Below are 23,994 nucleotides of genomic sequence, written 5' to 3'. Positions count from 1 at the left end.
GATCAACCAATCTCATTTTCTAGGATCTTCAATCTTCCTGTGCCCCAAGACTGTTTCCAAACAACCTAAACCAGGCTGCTATGTTATTTTTATTTTTATTTGTCTTTTTCTAGGGCTGCCCTCAAGGCATATGGAGGTTCCCAGGCGAGGGGTCTAATGGGAGCTACAGCTGTCCCGGCCCATGTCGCAGCCACAGCAACGCTGGATCCGAGCCGGGTCTGCAACCTACACCATAGCTCACAGCAACACCGGATCCTTAACCCACTGAGCAAGGCCAGGGATCGAACCCGTGACCTCGTGGTTCCTAGTTGGATTCGTTAACCACGGAGCCACGACGGGAACTCCCAGCCTGCTATATTATTTTTAAAACTTCACCCAATCCTTCTGCCCACTCTGATAACGATTCTATTTTTCTCCTTCCTTTCTTAAACTCCAAGGGCAACCTATGGCTGCTGTGTCCACTTCCTCATCCGTCTCTCCTTACGGCTTCTCGCTCCTCTGCCCCTGAAAAGGCTGTTCTCTGGACCAACAGGTCTTTTCTGTTTAGTAACTTTGATCTTTGTCCACTCATAGCCCTAAGGAACCACACCATCTGTTTGAAGCCCCCTCCTTGGCTCACGTTCACACATCCGTGCTGCTTGGCCAATGCATTTTTCCTCCCCCTCCTAACTCCTCAGTAGGGATGTATCCCCGTGTGCTGGCCTCGGCCTTTTGATTTTCGTACCGTATTCTCCATGCCCTAGCTCGCGTTCATGCCCCCGTCTTTCCCTAGAACCTCCGTGCAGATGACTCCTCATCTATTTCTCAGTCGTATCCTCTGCCCAGGACGTCAGCAGATATCTTTAATTGCCTGCTTGGTATTTCCACAGGAACGATCACCCCATATTGAACAGGCTTCTAGAAATTCTAAAACCAAGGCTAACCATTATGTCTCTGAAGTCGGCTCTCTCCCCTGATGCCTCTCATCCATTGGTGGGACTCCTCACCTTATAGCTAAGGTTTAAAACATTCAAATAATCCACAACTGATCCCACTTCCCGATCCTGCATGGCCAGTTAACAAGTTCTTCTTTTAGACTATCCCCATACGACCAGGTCAGGCCCTGGACTATTAGAATTGTCATTATCGGAGTTCCCATTGGGGCTCAGCGGTTATGAACCCACCTAGTATGCACGAGGACTCAGGTTCGATCCCTGGCCTTGCTCAGTGGGTGAAGGATCTGGCATTGCCATGAGCTGTGGTGTAGGTTGCAGATGAGGCTTGGATCCTGCATTGCTGTGGCTGTGGGATAGGCTGGCAGCTACAGCTCCAATTCGACCCCTAGCCTGGGAACTTCCATATGCTGCAAGAGCAGCCCTAAAGAGACAAAAAAAAAAAAGGAAGAAAGAAAAAAAGAACTGCCATTATCTAATCTTCCTACTTCTGGCATCTTTCCCTTGAAATCTGGCCTGGAATAGCATAGTTAAGACTGCCAAGAAACAGCCACTTTCCGGTCGCCTCTTTTATATCAGTTACCTGTGGGTGAGAAGCTCAGGAAATTTTATCAGTTTTATTCTTATCTCTCAGAAGTCAACAATTTTTGGTTGGAAAGAAATTTCCATCTTGGTTTAACCTTTCTCTACTTTCTTTTTCTTTTTTATAAAAAGCAGACAGGAGTTCTCATCGTGGCTTATTGGTTAACGAATCCGACTAGGAACCATGAGGTTCGATCCCTGGCCTTGCTCAGTGGGTTAAGGATCTAGCATTGCTGTGAGCTGTGGAGTAGGTCGCAGACACGGCTCAGATCTGGCATTTCTGTGGCTGTGCTGTAGGCCAGCGGCTACAGCTCCGATTGGACCCCTAGCCTGGGAACCTCCAAATGCCTCGGGTGCGGCCCTAGAAAAGGCAAAAAGACATTAAAAAAAAAAAAAAAAAAGCAGCCAAGTTTGTTATGAGCATCACTGTTTCCTTCCCAATGGGCATTTATTTTTTTCAGGTTCTCTCTTTCAGGGGAGGTGCCTCAACTGTTGCCCTTACTCTAAATTAGAACTGATTTATCTCTGGCACTTGCATATTCCAGAAATATTAGATTTTATATCTTCAGAATAGTGAAGTTACTCCTTTGTCCCTTCATATTCTAGTACCTATTTCTGACCATCTGATTTATGGTAAAAACTTGATTGGACTATCTCACGTGTATAAACAACTTATGTTTACACTCTTCTTATAACCATAAGGATGACTTATTTGGGTCATTTCCCAGTGGAACATATTCTATTTTCTGTATTGCCTAGACTTATCCAATCTGTTTAGAATCAGAAGACTCAGGTTATTGTTATAACTCTTTTTTGTGAAGCTTTTTTCATATCCTCTGTTTGTTACAGCAGTCGGCCCAGCTCTTTTCTGTAGCACTTACTGTACCACATTATAATGGTTTATTAGACTGAGGGTTCTTCAAAAAAGAGAGAATGTTAGTTAGGCTTGCATTCCCAGGGTTGAACACTATGTCAGAGAAACAGTAGGTGCCAATTAATGCATGAAGCAAGTCCTGGACCGGGAGAAAATAGAAACTGCAAGTTTAAGCTGTTGATCTGAAGTCCTACCCTCAGCTATCATGCCCAAATGACTTAGGAAATTCACCTTCAAATCGCACTGATAAATGCTATTAAGCAATTGATCAAGAATAGCAATGAGAGGACTTCCCGTGTGGCTCACAACAAGAATAGCAATAAGAAAAAAAAAAAGCAAAGGAAACTGGAGAGCGGACAGGTTGGAATTAGTACTTTTCAATAATTATTTATTGAGCACCAACTATGTGTAAGGCCAAGATACCCATATACAGTTAAAAGAAACAGCCCTGGCAGGAGGTTACTGAGGATAAAATTTACTTTATAGTAAATAATAACACCCTCCTTAAATAACACCCCCCAAAAGAATTACACTTCTAAGCCGCTGACCAGTTGCCGTGGCGTGTGTGACTGCTTCTCTTTTGCACAGGCTGTTGCAAAGCTCCACCTTAACTTCAGGATCTACTTCTTTTTATGGGTCTTGGGCTTTAGGCCACGTGGTTTCCTCCCCTCCCCCATGCGTATTCTCTCTTCCTCCAAATTCTTTAATTATTTTCAACCTTATCATACTGCCTATGTTATTTTCAGCCGTCTCAAATTCTTTCTGCAACAAAGCAGGGTTTAAATTAAAAAGCTTGATGCCCCATTATTACGCCTCTATTTACGTTATTGGCAGGGAGCTATACTGAAAGGATGAAGAGGCTCTGTGTTAAAAACAAAACGAGAACCAAAGCGACACCTTGATTTGATCCTCAGCTCCACCATTTACTTAGTGCAGACCTGAGAGTTTGCAGAGTCGGAAAGATCTGTATTGGATTCCTGGCTTCTGCTGCTTAATAGTATCTACGATCTTGGCCAAGACATTACAACTTCCTTGCGCTACCAACTGAAAGAACCCTAAAGAACTGAAAATTTCCAATAAAGACACAAATGCTTGAAAGTTAAACCACAAATGACATCCTAACTTCAGTATAAATAACCCAAAACTTTCAAGGGAGTTTTAGAAAAGCTGGGAATTCACCCTAACAGAGCTCCTTCAACATTCCCCCGCATCATGGACCCCAAGCATGGACAGGAAAAAAATGCACGGTGTCCTCATCCAATGCTGGCCCTGGGTCCTTTCTGTTGGTGGTGGTGAGAAAATGCCCCCTTACCTTTAAGATACAGTGAGCACTGTTCTCAGTGCAGCCCACATCAAGCTCAGGCACTGCATGCTAACGCAATTCATCCATCAATTCCTTAAACTCTGGAGTCTCTTCTGTATGCCAGGAGCTCCACTCAGAACTTGAGATACAAAGGGCCAGGATACATAGCCCCTACCTCCAAGAGCCCATGATCCAGTGGAGGAAGGAAAAAACTCTGAATAAATAAAACTAAACTCTTGGCTTCAGGTTATTACAAGTAAGCAAACAGTTACAAACAGATGTACCTGAACTGTAGCTAGCTTACCTTGCCTAAAATCTAACATGACTATTATTTCACTCTAATGTACGAAACAGATGGGACAACTAGAAATCACAATTTTAAAATCTGCTCTTGAGATGTGGGGAATGCGAAAACAATGGGCAGGTTTTTAGACTGGGGCACTAAGGGTACCTTTCCTTCAAAAGGTAAGCATCCTGACTCTTGCTTACTCATGGAATAGAGGTAAAGCTTTTACTTTTACAAAACAAGCGACAGCGCAAGGTCATATTAAGCAGTGACAAACTCAAAATTCACTTGCTTTTACTAAAAGGAGAGATTGCACTGAAACAGGACCTCAGTTCCGCAGGTCCTGCCTGAGGACAGCCGCCTGCAATGAACCATAGCTTGGCACTTCAAACAGACCAAAGTACAACCTATAGAAAAATAGTTATCGTTTTGCTTATAAAGCTTTTATTTTTTTTTCCTTACAGTACTTCTAGTGACTACTCATCAATGCATAGAGGAGTCAACCTATTTTTTACATCAGAATCAGTCTAGCAAAATGTTAAAGCACCAAGAGTAAGAAAGTTATGGGCTGTATTAGTTCATATTAATGACTCAAAATACAGGCCTATTGCTCAAGCAGGAAAAAAACCACCAACTCTTATCGAAACTTATTCTTATGACCAGTGAATTGACCCCACTGATATCCAGCCGTCCAGCCCACAACATAACCTTATCTGATTGCTTATTGCTGGGTTTTAGTAGCTATCACTACACTACACCACTACAGTGTGGCTAGTCTTGTCTTGTTCCTCTTATTTCTAAAATGCTTATCTATGAAATTCCTCAGGTGGAAGATACAATCCAAATAATACCAGACAATTTGAGTAAGAACACTGAAAACAGGTTATGTTGTGCAGATAAAATAATTTAATAATATTCCACAAATCTAAGCAAGTTTGTCATCATTCGAGTGGCTAGAGAGCTTGTAGACGCCCATATTTTCTAAGAAGCGCAATATTACTTGCTTCTTGGAACCAACTATTAATAAATTATAATGAGACATTCTTAGAGAACTTCAATGTCTCACCCATCCTTAAATTATTGGACGGGAAGGGTGATAAGAATCAAAGGCAGGAAGAACTATGAACCCAGAGAGAAAGAGCTGCACGTGGAGTCTGAAAGCAGAGACTGGAAGCATGGAAGCAGGGCTGGGAATTCGAGGGCGTTTGAGAACTGGCTGGAGAGTGAGGGAAGACGGCGATAGGTTTTATCTGCAGAACTCTGGGCGGAAATAAGGGGCCTGGGAGAAAAAGGGGGACTGAGCATCAGCAGAATACAGGGTCTGAGACTTGGCTGAGACCGTGTACTGAGGAAGGTGCGGGGGAATTGGAAGCAATCAGGGGCCTAAGGAGGGTGTTCCGGGCTGCAGGCCCAGGAAACCGGGAGAGGACAAGAGGCATTGGCGCTGGGAACTAGTCTTATGGGGGGTGGGAGAGGGGGTTCGTGCTAAGATGAAACTTGAGCGCTGGGTGAGGAGTGGGGCGTGGAGTGGGCACGAGCATGTGTCCAGGGACTGGGAACGGGGCTTTGGAGACAAGGGTGTAAAAGGAGATTGGTAAACATAGGGAGTGAGGGAGGAATGCAGAAACGCAATTTGGGTTGGGAGGGAAAGGTATGGGGTGCCTTGGGGCAGAAGAAGGGGATGCTGAGCAATAAGTGGGGGCTGAAAAGGAGGTGCAGAATATGGGTCGCGGGCTGCACAGGAGCGTCGCGGTTTGCGCAAAGCGGACAGGCGCATGGGACTGGGAAGGGGCCGCAGCGGGGTGAGAGATGGAAGGCGGGCGGCCGGGGAGAGGCGGTCACTGGGAGCTGTCCCACCGTACCAGGCTGCGTAGATTGTCCTCCTGAGACTGGACGGTGAGCGCGGCGGTCCCGGTCAGTACCCGGCGAGTAAAGTCGACGCTGCAGCGCAGGTGAAGGTGTGTAGTCCGGCAGATGGACGCCGGGGAGGCCAAGGAGCACGTATCCACTACCTCCGGCATGGCTGTGGGGAGTCCCGCCGCACGCGATGCGCACCCGACACTCAGCTGCCAGACAGACTACTCGACTGAGAACGAGGAAAAGAGGGCGAGCGGTAAGGCAGAGGAGGAGGGATTCGTGGCGCCAGCCGGGAAGGGAAGTTTCTTGAAGTCAGAGAAGAGTGGGGTACGGCATGGATGGAACTACACGTCCCATGGTGCAGCGCGACAAGGAGTGCGCTTTGCTCCCTGGGAGTGTGTGTGCGCGCGCGGAGGGGTGCTGAAGTGGCTCGATATTGCTCCCCGAGGGGAAGGAGGAGAAAGAGGAGAGGGTGAGAGTTAGATGAAAGATGGGCCGATGGAGCTAAGTAAGCTGAGAGATGAAACTGAGAGCCTCCATTTTAGTTCCATTCAGCTTCGGTGGAAGTTACAAGAACAGCAGAATGTCAACTCTGTATATAATGGCTGGGCGGGGCAAAAAGGGATAAGAAGTCTGTTAGAAAGTTGACTCCCGTGCAGTTCCTCGTTAGTATAGTGGTGAGTATCCCCGCCTGTCACGCGGGAGACCGGGGTTCGATTCCCCGACGGGGAGGCACAAGAAAGCCTTTTTTTCCTTACGGACGGACGGAAATGTTCATACATTTAAAGAGCAAATGTGAAAGGAACAGTCAAGTTGACTGTCAGATTTATACCTTAAAGCTGTTTTGTTGGTGCTATGCCGTGTTGGCAACCCAGTGCAAGTGAACTCAGTTCTGTCAATTCAACACCCAATGCCCTGGTTCTTACGTACATTTCCAGATCTGAACGAATAAGCCACATTCCCATCTTAGAAACTTAGATGTTCTGTAATGAGACAGTTCTATGATATGAGCGTGCAGTGGCTACAGGGGGAATGCAGAGCTGGGACATCCTGGAGGTGAGGAAGGATCGAAGCGTAACTTGCCTAAAGAAAATGAGACCTAAGAGTTGAAACTGGGACAACTGGAAAAGGACCCATCTCAAAGGACCTAACCAGCTGGACCTTTACTCCTGAATGCATGGCTGGGGAATTGACTCGTTGAAGAATTTTCAGCAGAGGAGCGACATGGTCAGATTCCTGTTATCAAAGGAACACTGGTAGTCTTCGGAGCATTCAGAGAAAGGTAGCAAAACCAGAGTGTGAAGAGTTAGGAAACTGCTGTTACATAGTCTAGGAAGAAGATGCCAGGGGGCTGACACGGGTAAGTAATAAGTAAGGAGAGAGAGGAAAGAATGGAAAGAATACTTGAGAGAAGTGGTTTCCCAGATTAAGAAGGAGCCTAAGGTGGTTTCTCAGATTCTTCCTTCAGTGGTCAGATGATCATTAACCAGAGGTGGAGACAACATTAAGAGAACAGACTTAAGTAGGAAAAGTTTAATCTGGGACAAACAGAGTTTGAAAGTGTATGGAACTCGGAGCAGAGCTGTCCATGAGACGCTTGGGAAGTTTTACGTTTGTAGCTCTGGGGATGTTTCCGGCAGGTATGAGAGTATCACATAATGTGATGGACGAAACTCTGGCTGTGGGTTAGCTCTGCCCAAGGAGAGTATGTAAAAAGAGCAGTGAAACAGGTTGGAAACTAGAAGAACACCAGAATTTAAGAAACAAAGTTTGGAGGCGGAGAGGCACCCTCTCACAAGGTATATGTACCCTAAATCTTCATGATGTACATTTTAAATATCAACATTTTATTTCTCAGTGTTACCTCATTACAGCTGAAATTTTTTTAAAAAGAGAGAGGGTGGTGCTAGAATAAGAGGTGCTCATGAAAAAAAAAAAAAAAAAAAAAGAATAGAGCCAACCAGCAATGTCAGTACAGCCTAGAGGGCCATTAAAATAAGAAGTAAATGGTCTTCTTTGGATTTGGCAATGAGATAGAGGTGAGAAAATGGTGAGTGTGTTGACTTTTGTGGTTTGGTTGAAGGTGGACACTAGAGAGCAGTGATTGAGCAATAACAGAGCAGAGGGGAAATGGGGTAGAGGCCTATTTCCAGTGGCCCCTGTGAGAAGGGAAGAAGAAAGAGGAATAGAGAGAAGTGGAGTGCTGAGAAAATGTTTTTTACTGTTTTTAGGGAGAGGGAAGCTTTGACATGTTCAGATAGAGAGGTAGAAGGATTTCTAGAAAAAGAGGAATTGGAAGATTGAAGAAGCTGGTGGCGGGGGAGGTGCTTGATGAATTAAGCAGTTGGAGAGTGGCCCCATTCTGTGTCAAAGTGATCTAACAAATTTGGCCCCAGCAACAGAAAGATAGGTTTACATTTGGATATCTTTGTGTTGGCCCTTGCAAGACAAGAAAAACAAAAGAAAAACGTCCCAAATTATTAAATCCAATACATTACACCTACATAAATCCTAATTCCATTGGGCCTAAGAATCCTTGACATGATTGACCTTTGCAAATCTAATGCAAACTTTTTTGAGATGTAAAAGTGTTCTGCATGCTAGCAAATACAGGGTGACAAAAATGATGCAGTAGAACTGACTGAGACAAGGAATACACAATCAAATTATTTTCCTACTGAAAAAGGATTGTTTGTTCATTTGTTTGTTTCAGTAAAACATGTCAATATCACCATCTTTCAATTACTGATTCCCAGGAACCCACAGAGTTGATGTGTTTGTGCTCAAGAAGACAGCCACGGACAACCACAAATTCCTCAAATTGATTAATGGATTAATCAAAAGATAGATATCTCATAGAAACTGGTTTCTAAAATACCACTGACTCCCATATTAAAGTGTAGAGAAATAGCAATGCACAAACAATAGGAGTGTTATCTATAGCTGATGGTGGAATGAGAATAGCTTTTATTTTATTTTATTTTTTTGTGTGTTTCATTGTTTTTTTTTTTTTCCTAATTTTATGGCCACACCTGCAGCAGATGGAAGTTCCCAAGCTAGTGGTCCAGTCAGATTTGTAACTGTTGCCTACGATGCCTCTGCCTTGATCCAATGCATTGGTATCCCATGCATTGATCACATCCATCAGTGTTGATATGAGCTGCATCTGCAACATATGCCAAAGTTTGGGCCCATGAACCCGGAACCCACATCCTCAGAGATTGAGTTGAGAAGCCATGTGGGATTCTTTTTTTTTGCTTTTTCCTTGTTTGTCTTTTTAGGGCCATACCCCCGACCTATGGAAGTTCTTCTCAGGCCAGGGGTAGAATGGGAGGTGTAACTGCTGGCCTGTGCCACAGCCACAGCCACGGCCAACCTGTATCTGAGCTGCATCTTCGACCTCACCACAGTTCATGGCAATCCTGGATACTTAACCCACTGAGCAAGGCGAGGGTTGGAACCTGCACCCTCATTAATGCTAGTCAGGTTTGTTACCACTTAGCCACGAGGGGAACTCCTCATGTGGCTTAAAAAGTTCCCACACTGGGAACTTTTGCTTTTTTTTTTTTTGGTGTTTTGTTTTGCTTTTAGGGCTGCACCTGCAGGCAAATGGAAGTTCCTGGGCTAGGGGTCTAGTCGGAGCTACATCTGCCAGCCTATGCCACAGCCACAGCAATGTAGGATCTGAGCCATGTCTGACACCTATAGCTCACTAAGGGGGGCCAGGGATCAAACCTGTATCCTCATTGATACCAGTTGTGTTCGTTTACACTGAGCCACAAGGGGGAACTCCTTGTTTGGTTTTGTTTGTATGTTTTTAAGTTTATTGGAGGATAGTTGATTTATAATGTGTTTGTTTCAGGTGTACAGCAAAGAGAACTGTTTTTATTTGATTTTAAAAAAAATGTATTATAGTTGACTTACAACTAGAATAAAATTTGTCATTTTCTGCTCCACAGCAAAGCGACCCAGTTATACATACACATGCATCCTTTTTCTCACATTCTCCTCCATCATGTTCCAGTACAAGTGATCGGATATAGTTCCCTGTGCTAAACAGCAGGATTTCATTGCTTATCCCCTCCAAATGCAATTAGGTTGCATCTGCTAACTCCAAACTCCCAGTCCATCCCACTCCCTCCCACTCTCCCTTGGCAACCACAAGTGTGTACTCCATGTCCATGAGTTTGTTTCTTTTCTGTAGATAGGTTCATTTGTGCCATATATTAAATTCCAGATATAAATGATATCCTATGGTATTTGTCTTTCTCTTTCTGACTTCCTTCACTCAGGATGAGAGTCTCTAGTTCCATCCATGTTGCTGCAAATGGCATTATTTTGTTCTTTTTCTTATGGCCAAGTAGTATTCCATTGTGTATATGTACTGCAGCTTAATCTGTTCATCTGTCATGGGACACTTGGGTTGTTTCCATGTCTTGGCTAATGAATAGTGCTGAAGAACAGAGAGGCGCATGTTATCTTTTTCAATGGAAGTTTTCTCTGGATATATGCTCAGCAGTGGGATTGCTGGATCATATGGCAGTTCTATATTTAGTTTCTGAGGTGCCTCCATACTGTTCTCCATAGTGGTTGTACCAATTTACATTCCCACCAACAGTGCAGGAGGGTTCCCTTTGCTCCACATCCTCTCCAGCATGTGTCATTTGTGGAATTAATAATGATGGCCATTCTGAGGTGTGAGGTGGTACCTCATTACAGTTTTGATGTGCGTTTCTCTAATAATTAGTGATGTTGAGCATTTTTTCATGTGACTCTTGGCCAGCTGTATGTCTTCTTTTGCAATGTCTGAGAAGAGTTTTGAAAATGAAGCTTTCTATTGCTTCTATAAAATAAGGGTCATATCAGAGTGTACCTACAAAAGGAGATCTTAGAATGAAAAAGATGATTTATATAAAGTTTTTGCAAATCAATGTACGTATATTGACAGAGCCATGAGCAGGAGGTATTCCAGCTCTGCTGCTCTACAACTCTACCTGGAAAATTACCTAATTCCTCTAGGCCTCAGTCCCCTCAGGATAATTGAGCTACTTCTGCTTTATGGGGTTGTTGAAAGGATGAAATGAGATAATACATGTGAAGTGCTCAGCACTGTGCTTGGCCTGGGGTGCTCGTTTGTTACACATTAGCTAGTTTGATTATTTCCGCTGGCTTTTATTTTGCCCATTTTGATAATTTCAGTACTTATTTTTCCTCGTTTTGTTAGCATGAGTTTTTTAGGAAGACCTGGAAAATGAGAAGCAGATCACACTGAATTAGGCCTCTAAAAAGAGTTTGCGACATTAGCAACAATCACATGTTTTGAAATGCATTTACATTCAGGAAATTCAGGAAATTGCAATTGGTGTGTGACCACTTTCCTTAAAAGGGTGTAAAACCTTCTCATTGCTTTTCCCCATGCTTCACAGAGACCTTTCTTTTCTTTTTCTTTTCTTTTTTTTTTTTTTTGGCTTTTTGCTATTTCTTTGGGCCGCTCTCTCGGCACATGGAGGTTCCCAGGCTAGGGGTCGAATCGGAGCTGTAGCTGCCAGCCTACGCCAGAGCCACAGCAACGCGGGATCCGAGCCGCGTCTGCAACCTACACCACAGCTCACGGCAACGCCGGATCCTTAACCCGCTGAGCAAGGCCAGGGATCGAACCCGAAACCTCATGGTTCCTAGTCGGATTCGTTAACCACTGCGCCACCACGGGAACTCCCTTTCTTTTCTTTAAGTAGTCGGTGCAGTTGACAGGAATTAAGTGCATTCTGCTACCCTGTGCTACCTAGAATAGAGTGCAGGGAGGGTCTGTCCTTCCTGCTGGATAATTTAACGCTCTGTAATGAATTATACCTATGACCTAAGATAGCATGGTGTTGAGATGATGTTCTAGAGGGACAGATTCTATGCCTTTAGGGACCGAGAGGAATAATAGCGTGGATGGTATAGCATTTGAGATGGGGATTTTAATAGGAAAAATGGTAGAGCCTATAGGATTGAGCATGGGCAATGGGAGGGGGGCAGCTTTCCAGGTGAAAATAGTAGCAAGAACCAAGGCATGGGGCCAGAAACAGAGAGGTGTTGGGGAAAAGAACAATTCGGAGGGCAGAGACTCCTACAAGTTAATCCAATGTCTCGCATGCTCCTCCGTAATCTGCCTCTCTTCTTTCCTCTTCAGGTTATGCCTCTGATGTGGCAGAGATCATTAGCTATTCACCAATATCTGTATTTATTTTCACCGTTAGTAGTAAAGCCCTCATTGTTTAGCTGGACACGTGGCTCCCAGAAGACTACATTTCCCCCTTTCTTTGCAGTTATGGTCATTGTAACTAAGTTCTGGCCAATGGAAGGTCAGCAGAATTGCCAATTATGACTTTTAGGAAGTGTCCTTAACAGAGACTTTTATTATTATTTTTTAAAACCTTTTCCCTAGTCTGTTATCCGGAATACAGACTTGATGGCTAGCACGCCAACTGCCAAGTTGTCTCATGAGAATTGCATCATGAGGTTGGAACTATTGCTAAGGGTTGTAGAGCTGCAGCATATAGGGAGCCCTGGGCGGGAAGGAGCCAGGCCTCTGATGATCTTGGACGGCCCCTATGGACTGAATTTCTTTTCCTTGAGAGAGAGGGAGAGACTTCCGCTTTGTTTCAGACAGTGTTATTTCGGGTTTTCTGATATCCGCGGAGAAGAGTCTTTACCAAGACACCTGGTCTCAGTTGGATGGGATTATCACTTTTGCCCCAGGTACTCACCCTTGTCCATCAATTTGTCACCACCTTATTGTATATTATTGCAGATGTTTGAAAAAAGTTATGTATCGGATAGGCTTGCTTCCCTCTGCCTTATGTTTTCCAATAGAGGCTTCTTTCTGATTTAAGCATCTCACTACCCTGCTTCAAAGCCTTCAAGGTTTCATCAACATCGCCACTAGATATTTTCTGCCCTTTTAGTAGACGTGGCTGCCTAGGGCTGGTTTTGCCAAGAGAGTGTGAAAACTGGGCCAGGAGAGAACACCAGAGGTCTGAGAGACCGTGAAGAGGTAGAGGCAACAGATTGGGGTTCCTGGGGGACGGAAGCATGGTTGGAATCAGAGTCCACATCTGGCAAGATAAGGATCAGCGTCTCGTCGGAGCGTCTGACAGAATAAGACTGTGGGTGCCTTCCTCTTTTTGTGTCCCGGGGGAAGAATATCCATAAAATTTGCTCACAGCTATGTAAAATATTCTGGAAAATATTCTCCAAACCCTCATGATACTGTTTGCCAGTGGGGAAGTGAAGAGAGGTGGCTAAGAAACAGAGGTGAGACGTAGGCGAACCTGTTAAGGCTTTCGATTTTTTTTTTTTTTTGCAAGTCACTTAATGGCAACTGGTAATCAGCAAATTAGTAATGGTTATCTTCAAAAGTTATTACACGCGCCGTGCTGTGTTTCTCGAAGTTGATCAGATACCTCGAGTCACAGACATTTCCCACATACGATGTAGCCTATACATCAGACTTGGTTTATCACCAGCATTTATAAAACCAGACCTAGGGAAAGAATGAGGTCCGGGGCCACATCACGCCTGGTCTCAATATAGTGAATATGGAGCCGGCCCTGATCATGACAAAATCAGAACAGCAGGAATATTTGCAGAAGTCTTTTGAATTTTGATGTAGGTGGACATATTACCTATTCCAAAAAATATGTATGGATATTTTAAAAAATAAAGGTCACCCCAACCCCAAACTACAAACCAAACCCAAAACAGCCTTGTGTGACTTCTTGTTTACAGGAAGCTGGAGCCTTGCGCTCTCTCCCACTCGTCTGCTTCAGCACGTGGAGTGCAACTTGCCCAAGATCTCAGCTCTTTCCTGCTCTTGCAGGAGCTGGAATCCTCTGCCCGGCTCCCCAACCCGCCCCCCTTCAGGACTCTGCCTCCCTCCCCTCCAGGCTGGGTCCCTGTGGGAGCCTAGTGGAATCTCTTTCCCTGATGGAAACAGGTGCCTGCAGTGTCCTCACCCTTCCGATGGGTGAAGAGAAAGGATTCCAACCACCTTTTTTTTCATCTTGAGCTCCCAAGATGGTTGAGGCAGCCCTGACTCATTTCTGCATGTCTCTATTCAATCCGGGTTTTGCTTGCGCGGCCTCAGGCAAGAATTTGAGATTTGTATTCCCATCTCCTGCTCTGTTCTTCCTGTCAAGAAGAGGTTCGGGGAGCCCAGGAGAGAGAAATGAAAGGTGAATACGACAGCGGTCTCCCAATTTCGTACAACAGCACAAGAGTCACCCGCCTCCCCGCCACCCGCCCCCTCCTTCCACGTCCTTTTTCTCCCCCTCCCTCACCCGTGACCTGGTCCCCCACCGAAGTCTGCCCTTTGATTCTGTGCTCGTGCCATCAGGAGGCACCAGCCTGAACACGAGAGGCTGTCGGGTTGCCCTGGGTTGCAGCCCGAGCATCCCTGCTGGTCACAGGACCGTCTCTCCTAACCTAGGAGGACGGTGGGTTTCAGCAGCAGCGAATCCCAGCCCCCACCCCACCCACGCCCCACCTACCGCATCAGAATCCGCACAAGACCCCTGGGGGATGCTTGAACACGTGAAGCTAAACAACGGCCCTAGAGGCTCAAAATATACTTGGGGAGTCCGAGGAAATTCCATTCCAGAGTAAATCAGACAGGGCCGGACTCCTCCTGGAGTTCCTGGCCTGGACCCTCAAAAATCAGTAGCCCCTTAACACCCTAATGTGATCCGCCTGTTGTCATTGCTGCATAGATGACGCGTGCGGACACACCACGATTTCTTTCTCCATTCTGCTGTGGGTGGATGTGCGGGTGATTTTCAGTTCTGGGAAGAGTGCTGCAATGGATATTGCAGAAGGAGTCTTTTGGTGAACACATTGTAGTCAGGTTTTGCTGTGCTGCTTTGAAGTTTGGACACTTTAACCCATGCCAGGAATTTCCTGTGGGACCTTTGCACCAAGCCAAGCATCAGTCACTGGGGCAAAGCCCAAATCTCTAGTCCAAGACACAAACCCAGCAACCTCCCAGCTTGTGTCAAGCAAAGGTGGCTCAGGCAGGAAGGGAAGCTCTTTTCCAGTTACAAGCAAAAAATTCGGTCCAGGGACTGGTTTAGACCAAACTTTATTTTCCCCTCGGTCGTTTCTGTCTCTTTTCTAGGTGTGGCTGATGGCAAGGTTTACCTGCACTGGTAGTGGTTTTTTGTTTTTTTTTTTTTCCCTGACTCAGAGATTCCAGCTCTGCTTGTATTTTTCCTACAAAGTAGCCAAGGGCATTTCATCAGGACAGGTACTTAGACTTTTTGTTCTAAAGCATGTGTGGGGTTTGACAAGTGTCTACAGGGCTGCATTTTTAAAAACAACACTTCTGTCTCAGATTGGTTGGCCTTGAGCCCAGTTGTTTTTGTTTCACCCACAGAGCAGGTTATTACCACTTGCTGGTGAAACAGGTTGTCAGCAAAGACTAACTTCAAGGCTTTGTTCCTCAACAGTCTTCTCATCTACAAACCTGTGATTGAGGAACTAACTGCTATTTTGTCATTTCTTATAAAAGGCCTGCCTACCTTAGCATTTGGAGGTAACTCCTGTAAGAAGTTCGCATAGTTGACGTCTTGTCACCGTCTCCCGCAGATGGCATTTGTCAAGCTGAGGCACGAACTTCCTTCTCCACCTGCCTCCCAAGCTGCTTCCTCTTGGCTCCCAAGTGCAGCTTCTTCTCCAGCCAGACCCGCTTCCTTTCTCATGGACACACCGGACGCACCTCGCGGGGCTCAGCAGTGCACCCAGGTCCCAGGCTAGGAGACCTACTCTCGTCTCTGTTCCCTGGCCCCTTTCCCCAGGAATATTTCCCCGGTGTATTTTCTTTCTTTCTTTGGATTTCTTTTCTTTCTTTCTTTCTTTCTTTCTTTCTTTCTTTCTTTCTTTCTTTCTTTCTTTCTTTCTCTCTCTTCTCTTTCTTTCTTTCTTTCCTTCTTTCCTTCTTTCCTTCTCTCTCCCTCTTCCTCTCTCTCTTTCTTTTCTGCTTTTTAGGGCCGCACCCACAGCATAGGGAGGTTCCCAGGCCAGGGGTCGAATCAGAGCTACAGCTGCTGCCTACACCACAACCACAGCAACGCAGGGCTGGAGCCAAGCTGTGTCAGCGACCTACACTACAGCGCAGCTCATGACAACACTGGATCCCCAAGCCACTGAGAGAGGCTAGGGATTCAACCCGAATCCTCATGGGTACTAGTTAGATTTGTTTCTGCTACACCACGACAGAAACTCCACTTTGGGGTTTTTTGTTGTTATTGTGGTTTTTGTTTTTTGCTTTTTCCCCTAATGTATTTTCCCTTCTCTTTTGGTCTGTTGTTTTCCTCAGTGCAAATGTTACACACACACACACACACACACACAACACACACACGCATGCACGCGCACGCGTGCGCAGTATGTGTTCTCATTGCTGTGCAATATGACACGTGTGGACTGACCACCATGTCTTTCTCCCTTCTATGCTGGATGGACTTTAGGGTGATTTTCAGGTCCGAGGTAGCGCTGCTAAGGACATGCCTTGGGTGAACACATCGTAGCCAGGTTTTGATGTGGCTTGCTATTTGCAGATTTCATCTTTGTGAATTTGCCTACTTGCAAAAATGTATTTGTTGCCCCCATATCAATCCTCGTTGTCCTTCTGTGGTCATTTGCAGCAACAGGCAGAGCTATGAACATTTCAGGTGGCCAGAGGCGCACGTTCCCAGAGTCTCAGCTGGAAATGAGCTCACTGTCCTTTTCTGCTTCTTGGACATGGTGAACATGTGTCGTTTGGTCTATTTAGTGCTTTTTGTTTGTTTGTTTTGTTTTTTTCTGGTGCTTTCGCTGTTTAAAATGCCCCCCAAGCTAAAGATGAGAAGGCTGCGATGTGCCCCTTGGGGAAGGCACATGTGTTACATAAACTTTGTCCAGATGAGAGTTCGTGCTGTTGGCCGTGAGTCAGGTGGTAATGAAGCAGCTGTAAATAAGGTGCCTTGAGACAGACACACACACACGAGACAAGGTTATGTATTGACTGGCTGATGAAAACGTCATGATCAGAGGCTGTCAAGATCCTACTATATTTCCACTGGGAGCCACGGTTCAGGATTCGCTAATTTTATGTTCAAGGTGACTTTATGAAACATAATTGCTGCAATTAAGGAAAATCAACTGTCTATATTTCTTGTCCTCCAGTGAGTTTGCATTTGTGTCTTTCAACCTCTCTCTGTTTGCAAAGGAGTTAAGGGAGCAAGTTTCTCCCAAGCCTACCTTCGAGTGAGTTCCCTTGACAGTCTCACAGCGCCCAGCTCAGTGCCGACAACGTGGTGTGTCCTCAGTGGAGGTGGAAGGAATGACAGAAGGGGAGGGGTGGGAGGAAGGAACAAAGGAAGGAAGAAGGGCAGAAAGAAAAGCCCCACCGTGGAAGCTGAGGTTATTGCTTGGTCTAGGATGGTTTGGCTTCCCAGACTTTCTCAATCTCTCAGTCCCCAAATGTTTCCTCTTTATTTCTGAGCAGAATCATTAAACTAGAATAATATCAAATTGGAAATTAAATGATAGGTGGTGATAGCTTTGACATTTATCTCTGCTCTTTAAGGAATCAAACGGACCAAATCGTCCAGATAACCACAACTCGGCAGCCTTATCAGTCACCTTCTGTAGGTACCAAGCAGCATGGACGTCTGCTTCTTCCTGGGAAGTTCATAAACCTCTTGGGAAAATGGAGACCATCAAATGAAACCACTAAAGATTGGAGTGGGAGACTGAATAATTGAAGGGTATTCAGCTGGACCAGTCTGCAGACGCTGTAGAAATTCAATGGAAAGGTAAGGGAGTTCATGTCATGGCTCAGCAGAAACGAATCTCCCTAGCGTCCATGAGGATGCAGGTTCGATCCCTGCCTTGCTCAGCGGGTTAAGGATCCAGTGTTGTGGTGTAGGTCACAGATATGGCTCGGATCCTGCATTGCTGTGGCTGTGGTGTAGGCCGGCAGCTACAGCTCCGATTTGACCCCTAGCCCAGGAACCTCCATATGCTGTGGGTGTGACCCTACAAAGAAAAAAAAAAAAAAGAAAAATCAGTGGACATCTTCCTAGAAGGCTTGTGTTGAACCATAAAGCAGGGGTCTCTTAAATTTCTTTTTTTTTTTTTCTTTTTTTTTTTTTGTCTTTGCTATTTCTTTGGGCTGCTCCCTCGGCATATGGAGGTTCCCAGGCTAGGGGTCGAATCGGAGCTGTAGCCACTGGCCTACGCCAGAGCCACAGCAACATGGGATCCGAGCCGCGTCTGCAACCTACACCACAGCTCACGGCAACGCCGGATCGTTAACCCACTGAGCAAGGGCAGGGACCGAACCCGCAACCTCATGGTTCCTAATCGGATTCGTTAGCCACTGCGCCACTACGGGAACTCCTCTTAAATTTCTTAACTGCTAACTAATATCAGTAAAAATTTGGGGCACATCCTCAATAAATATGTATTGGCTTGTTTATGACTTCTCTACGTGGGTTAATATAATTAATGAATATCTAAGGCACAAAATACATTGAGGGCAAAGTGCATTGTCAATGGCAGTGAATATAAATATTTATTTTAAATAACCGCCTTAATAATATCGATTGTGCATGGGAGGAGGGTGGCTACCTTCTTGTCAGACCTGATTTGATCACTGTTTTGTTTCGTTCATTAAGTCAATGCACCTGCTTTATCTTGGCTGAGGAGAATCTTTAGTTCTGCTGGTTTCTTGTTTCTGTTCTATGATACATTCTGCCTTCTGCATTGAGGCTGCCCTTTGTGAAACATGACCCTAGAACTTTGTGTGACCGAAGTGTCCAGAAAAGTCATGCGTCTGCAGGAGATCTTAACCAGGGGCAGAGAAAACACTCCCCACTAAGAGAACTTGAAAGAACAGTAGCACAGACTATAATTGCTTCTGCTTCTGTCTCAGAATTCATGCCTATGAAACAGAGCAGATACCTAAATAATATGAGGGATTTCATATTTTCCACCTGCACTAAATGACTGCTGTGTGCACGTGTCTATCCCACGCCGAAAACTCTTCTTGAATGAGGCGGTAAAGTTTGAGTGGGTAATTGAAAGGGAAGATACTTCTGATGAGGTTGGTAGCTAAGAGCAAAATCAGACATCAAAGGCACATTCAGAAAAATAACTCATGCTTCTTTTTTTTTAATTCTTATTTTTTGGTCTTTTTAGGGCCACACCTGCAGCATATGGGGGTTCCCAGGCTAGGGGTCAGATCAGAGCTACAGCTGCCAACCTGTGCCACAGCCACGGCAACGCTGGATCTGAGCCACGTCTGTGACCTACACCACAGCTCACCGCAATGCCGGATCCTTGACCCTCGGAGCGAGGCCAGGGATCAAACCCATGTCCTCATGGACACTAGTCGGACTCGTTAACCACTGAGCCACAGTGGGAACCCCAACTCACACTTCTTGAACCCCAGATTTATTTCAAAAGAATAAAACCATCGCCTTTTACATGGGATGCCTGTGTGCCCTGATGCTGCTCATTCCATCCGGGCCTGGTGATCAGGGTGGGGGGGTCACTGAAATTTCCTGTTCCCTAAGAAGGGAGGAATGGGAAGCCACTGGAAAGTTTTCTTTCCCGTTTTAAGCAAGCATCGTGGAGCCTTGAAAGTGACATTCCACCACTGTGCGATATCCAGTTGGTCACACAGAAAGCCCCTGAGAGGAGGCAGGGGCGGGAGTGGGATGGACTGGGAGTTTGGGGTTAGTATATTCAAACTGTTGCATTTGGAGTGGATAAGCAATGAGGTCCTGCTGTACAGCACAGGGAGCTATATCGAATCACTTGGGATGGAACATGATAGAAGCCATGAGAAAAAGAAAGTATATATATATGTTTCACTGAGTCACTTTGCTATACAGCAGAAATTGATAGAGCATTGTAAATCAACTATAATAAAAAATTAAAAAATAGGGAATTCCTGTTGTGGCTCAGAGGTGACAAACCCAAGTAGTATCCATGAGGTTGCAGGTTTGATCCCTGGATTCCCTCAGTGGGTTAAGGATCCGGCATTGCTACGGGCTGTGGTGTAGGTCGCAGACATGGCTTGGATCCAGTGTTGCTGTGGCTGTGGTGTAGGCCGGCAGCTGCAGCTCCCATTTGACCCCTAGCCTGGGACCTTCCACACGCTGCAGGTGTGGCCCTAAAAAGCAAAAAGTTTTTTTTTTTAATTTTGAAAAAAGGAAAAAATACTTTCAAATTAAAAAGAAAGGAAGGAAGGAAAAGGAAGGAAGGAAGAAAGGAAGGAAGGAAGGAAGGAAGGAAGGAAGGAAGGAAGGAAGACAGACCCCCGATACAATGGAGCCACAAAGGCCAGGAGGTGGGGTCCTTCTTGGGGGCCGGCTACTGCCATGGGGTTGCCACTCTCATCACCCTCATTTTACAGAGGAGGAAACCAAATCTCTGATAAAAAGTTATTTGCTCAGGTCCCTGCGTTTGGAACAGGCAAAGCTTGGGTCCAAACCCAGACAGTGTGACCCCGGGACGCATCCTTTTGTGCCTCGCCCGGCGGTATCCTGACCTCACCACAAACTTTTTTCTAACTTCCTTTCTTTCCCCCACTGCACCAAACCTTGCAAATGAAGTGTATTTCCTTTTGCTCAGACCATTTCAAAAGTCATTGTTTCTTAAGGGTGGAGGTTGGCGGGTTTCCAAAGAATGAAACCGAAGGAGAACTCGGGCCCTGCTGTGTACACATTCACTCAGTAATTGAGACAGTGTTAACACAGAGTCTACGAATAATAAGACCATTGACCGGATTTCAGAGCCTGACATTTATAAAATGTACACCAGCAGAGTGGGGTGTGTGTGTGTGTGTGTGTGTGTGTGTGTGTGTGTGTGTGTAGGAATCTATTAAATTTCTCTTCTTCGTGGTGGTTTGGGTCAGGTTGTGGTCTCAGGAGGCTGGGTGGGCTAAACTGAGCAACAGGTTGCTAAACTAAGGCTGCAAGATTAGACCTTAGGAAACAAAAGCCGGAAAGAGAAACTACACTTCCTGTACAAGGAGGAACTGTCGATCACAGCTTAGACAGTATGACTGGATAGGGGCCGATTCACATGTGAGAAGGCATGGGGATTATTTTGCCTGGATAAATGCTCATGGGAAAGACAAAGTGACGTTCTTTGGCCTCGATTTTTTTTTTGTCTTTGTTGTTGTTGTTGTTGTTGTTGTTGTTGCTATTTCTTGGGCCGCTCCTGCGGCATATGGAGATTCCCAGGCTAGGGGTCGAATCGGAGCTGTGGCCGCCAGCCTACGCCAGAGCCACAGCAACGCGGGATCCGAGCCGCGTCTGCAACCTACACCACAGCTCACGGCAACGCCGGATCGTTAACCCACTGAGCAAGGGCAGGGACCGAACCCGCAACCTCATGGTTCCTAGTCGGATTCGTTAACCACTGCGCCACGACGGGAACTCCTGGCCGCGATTTTTTTAAACCAAATTTGTACTGCCTTACACAAAATGATTATAGGCCTGTATTTATGTATGTATGTATTTATTTATTTATTTTTGCTTTTTAGGCTGCACCACGGCATATGGAGGTTCTCAGGCTAGAGGTCCAATCAGAGCTACAACTGCTGGCCTACCCCACAGCCACAGCAACACAGGATCCGAGCCACGTCTACAGTCTACACCACAGCTCTCGGCAACGCCAGATCCTTAACCCACTGATTGAGGCCAGAGATCGAACCCTCAACCTCATGGTTCCTAGTCAGATTCATTTCTGCTGTGCCACGATGGCAACGCCTATTGTTAATTTTTTTAGCTGCATCCTCAGCATGTGGATATTCCTGGGCCAGGCATTGAAACCAAGCCACAGCTGCAACCTCTGTTGCAGCTGCAGCAACGCTGGATACTTTAACCCACGACACCAGGCTAGGGATGGAACCACAGCAACCAGAGCTATTACAGTCAGATTCTTAACCCACTTGTGAGTAGGCTGTTAATTTTTCAACTAGGTTATAGCACAGCATTCCTCAGTCAACACAGTTTATTTTATTTGATGATTTTTAGCACCGTCTATGTGTCAGGCCCTCTGCAAAGTGCTTTAGATACATCAACACATAGACGACCACCCTATGAGGGGTTACTTTCCCCATTTTATAGATGGGAAAACTGGGAGGTGTGAGCGCAGTCCCAGTTGAGTAACAAGGGGTTTAAATTATTAAGTAACGGGTCAAGATTATGCAGCTCGTAAGTTTCAGAACTGGGCTTCAAACCAGGCACTGTGGTTCCAGAGCCTGGCTTCTAATTTATTAATTTATTTTTCAAATGTATTGATTATTTTTGAAATTGCAGTATAGTGGATGGACAACGTTGTGTTAATTTCTGTGAAGTGATTCAGTTATACCTGTATATACATGTATAATTCTTTTTAAAAATATTCTTTTCCATTATGGTTCATCAAAAGATACTGAATAGGAGTTCCCGTCGTGGCGCAGTGGTTAACGAATCCGATTAGGAACCATGGGTTGCGGGTTGGTCCCTGCCCTTGCTCAGTGGGTTAAGGATCCGGCGTTGCCGTGAGCTGTGGTGTAGGTTGCAGACGCAGCTGGATCCCGCATTGCTGTGGCTCTGGCATAGGCCGGTGGCTACGGCTCCGATTCGACCCCTAGCCTGGGAACCTCCATATGCCGCGGAAGTGGCCCAAGAAATAGCAAATAGACAAAAAAAAAAAAAAAAAGATACTGAATACAGTTCTCTGTGCTCTACGGCGGGACCCTGTTGCTTCTCCTCCCTGCACAAGAGTTTACATCCGCTAAGCCCAACCTCCCACCCCACCCTTCCCCCCAACCTCCTTCCCCTCTGCAACCACAAGTCTTTTCTCTGTCCTTGAGCCTTTCTGTTCTGTAGACAGTTCATTTGTGTCAGTTGAGATTCCACATGTAAGTGATGTCCCATGGTACTTGTCTTTCTCTCCCTGAGTTACTTCACCTAGTATAATCTCTAGCTGCATCCATGTTGCTACAAATGGCATTATTTTGTTCTTTTTTATGGCTGAGTAGTATTCCTGTGTGTGTGTGTGTTATATACATGTATATACACACCACATTCTCTTTATCCATTCATCTGTCAGTGGACATTTAGGTTGTTTTCATGTCTTGGCTGTTGTGAATAGTGCTCAGAACCTGGCTTTTAACCAGACTTTTTGCCTGCTACAAAAAATATGGATACACAGTTCATTCTCTTTTGGGGACGGCATAGGCCATTCTTGCTACACTGCTGGGATCCCCGCCTCCTACTCCCACACCTTCCCCTGTGAAATCCTGTTCTTTTTGCAAGAATCAACTCAGGTTCACCCTCTGCGATGAAGACTTCCTTGACCTGCATACCGATTGAGGCACCTGTTTCTCCATGTTCTCAGTATGTCTTGCTTATACCTTTGAGATACTTGCTGTTTTTGTCTGCTTCAAGTGCCCCTTCTCTGGCACAGTTCTGTGACCCACCTCTCCCCCATTTCAGGAGTAGCTGTGGTCTGAGTCTAGCCAGTAGCACTAAGGAACCACTGCCCAGAGGTGACCAGGTGAGTCAGGTCTGTCTGGTCAGAGGGAACCCTGGGACATGACATGGCCTCCTGGGGAGAGACACATGTTCCCACTGTTAAGCCTCAGGCTGCCAGAAGGCTTCCTGTCATCACACGTGCCTGAGAATGATGCCAGGAATAAGAGAGCAAGGGAGTTCCCTAGTGGCCTAGTGGGTTAAGGGTCCGGCATTGTCACTGCTGTGGTCAAGTTCAAACTCTGGCCTAGGAACGTCTAGAAACTTCTGCTAGAAAGGAGTGAGTGGGAGTCTACTGGTGATATCGTTTGAGCCTCTGGATCACGCCCCACCTCAGTGCAAGATAGACTCTTAGACTTCATGAGCCAATGCGTTCCCTTCTTTAGCGTAAGCCAGTTGGAATGTTCCATCCTTTGCCACTAAAGGAATACTAACCAGCAAATACATTCCTCTACATGTCTCTATGTCTATATCTATTTCGTTACATCGCTGTCTCCCTACTTGACCCCAGTAGTTCAAGGGCAGTAGATGCTCAGTAGGTATTTGTTGAATGCACGTGTTTTGGAGGAGACTGAGCCTAGAGCAGGCACGTCTTTAGGGAG

At 45.7% G+C, this 23,994-nt stretch overlaps 1 protein-coding gene and 2 non-coding genes across 3 annotated transcripts in view; 1 reads left to right on the top strand and 2 right to left on the bottom strand.

Annotated features, from left to right (window-relative positions):
* Positions 1-6,103, bottom strand: part of LTA4H (leukotriene A4 hydrolase) — a 31,795-nt gene extending 25,692 nt beyond the window's left edge. The window contains 1 exon segment of the mRNA XM_047788238.1: positions 5,840-6,103. Within this exon segment, the coding sequence (XP_047644194.1) occupies positions 5,840-5,998 (159 nt within the window). The 5' untranslated portion in view covers positions 5,999-6,103.
* Positions 6,104-6,494: 391 nt separating this feature from the next.
* On the top strand, positions 6,495-6,566 carry TRNAD-GUC (transfer RNA aspartic acid (anticodon GUC)). The gene has a single exon. It is a non-coding gene; the product is annotated as a tRNA-Asp (tRNA).
* A 6,767-nt stretch (positions 6,567-13,333) lies between these two features.
* Positions 13,334-13,468, bottom strand: LOC125131864 (small nucleolar RNA SNORA72). Its single transcript, XR_007136045.1, has one exon. It is a non-coding gene; the product is annotated as a small nucleolar RNA SNORA72 (small nucleolar RNA).
* Positions 13,469-23,994: the final 10,526 nt, after the last annotated feature.

The sequence above is a fragment of the Phacochoerus africanus genome, chromosome 7 (assembly GCF_016906955.1).
Source record: "Phacochoerus africanus isolate WHEZ1 chromosome 7, ROS_Pafr_v1, whole genome shotgun sequence".
Classification (NCBI taxonomy): domain Eukaryota; kingdom Metazoa; phylum Chordata; class Mammalia; order Artiodactyla; family Suidae; genus Phacochoerus; species Phacochoerus africanus.
The sequence above is the reverse complement of the archived record's forward strand: the minus strand, read 5'-3'. Positions and strand labels throughout refer to the sequence as shown.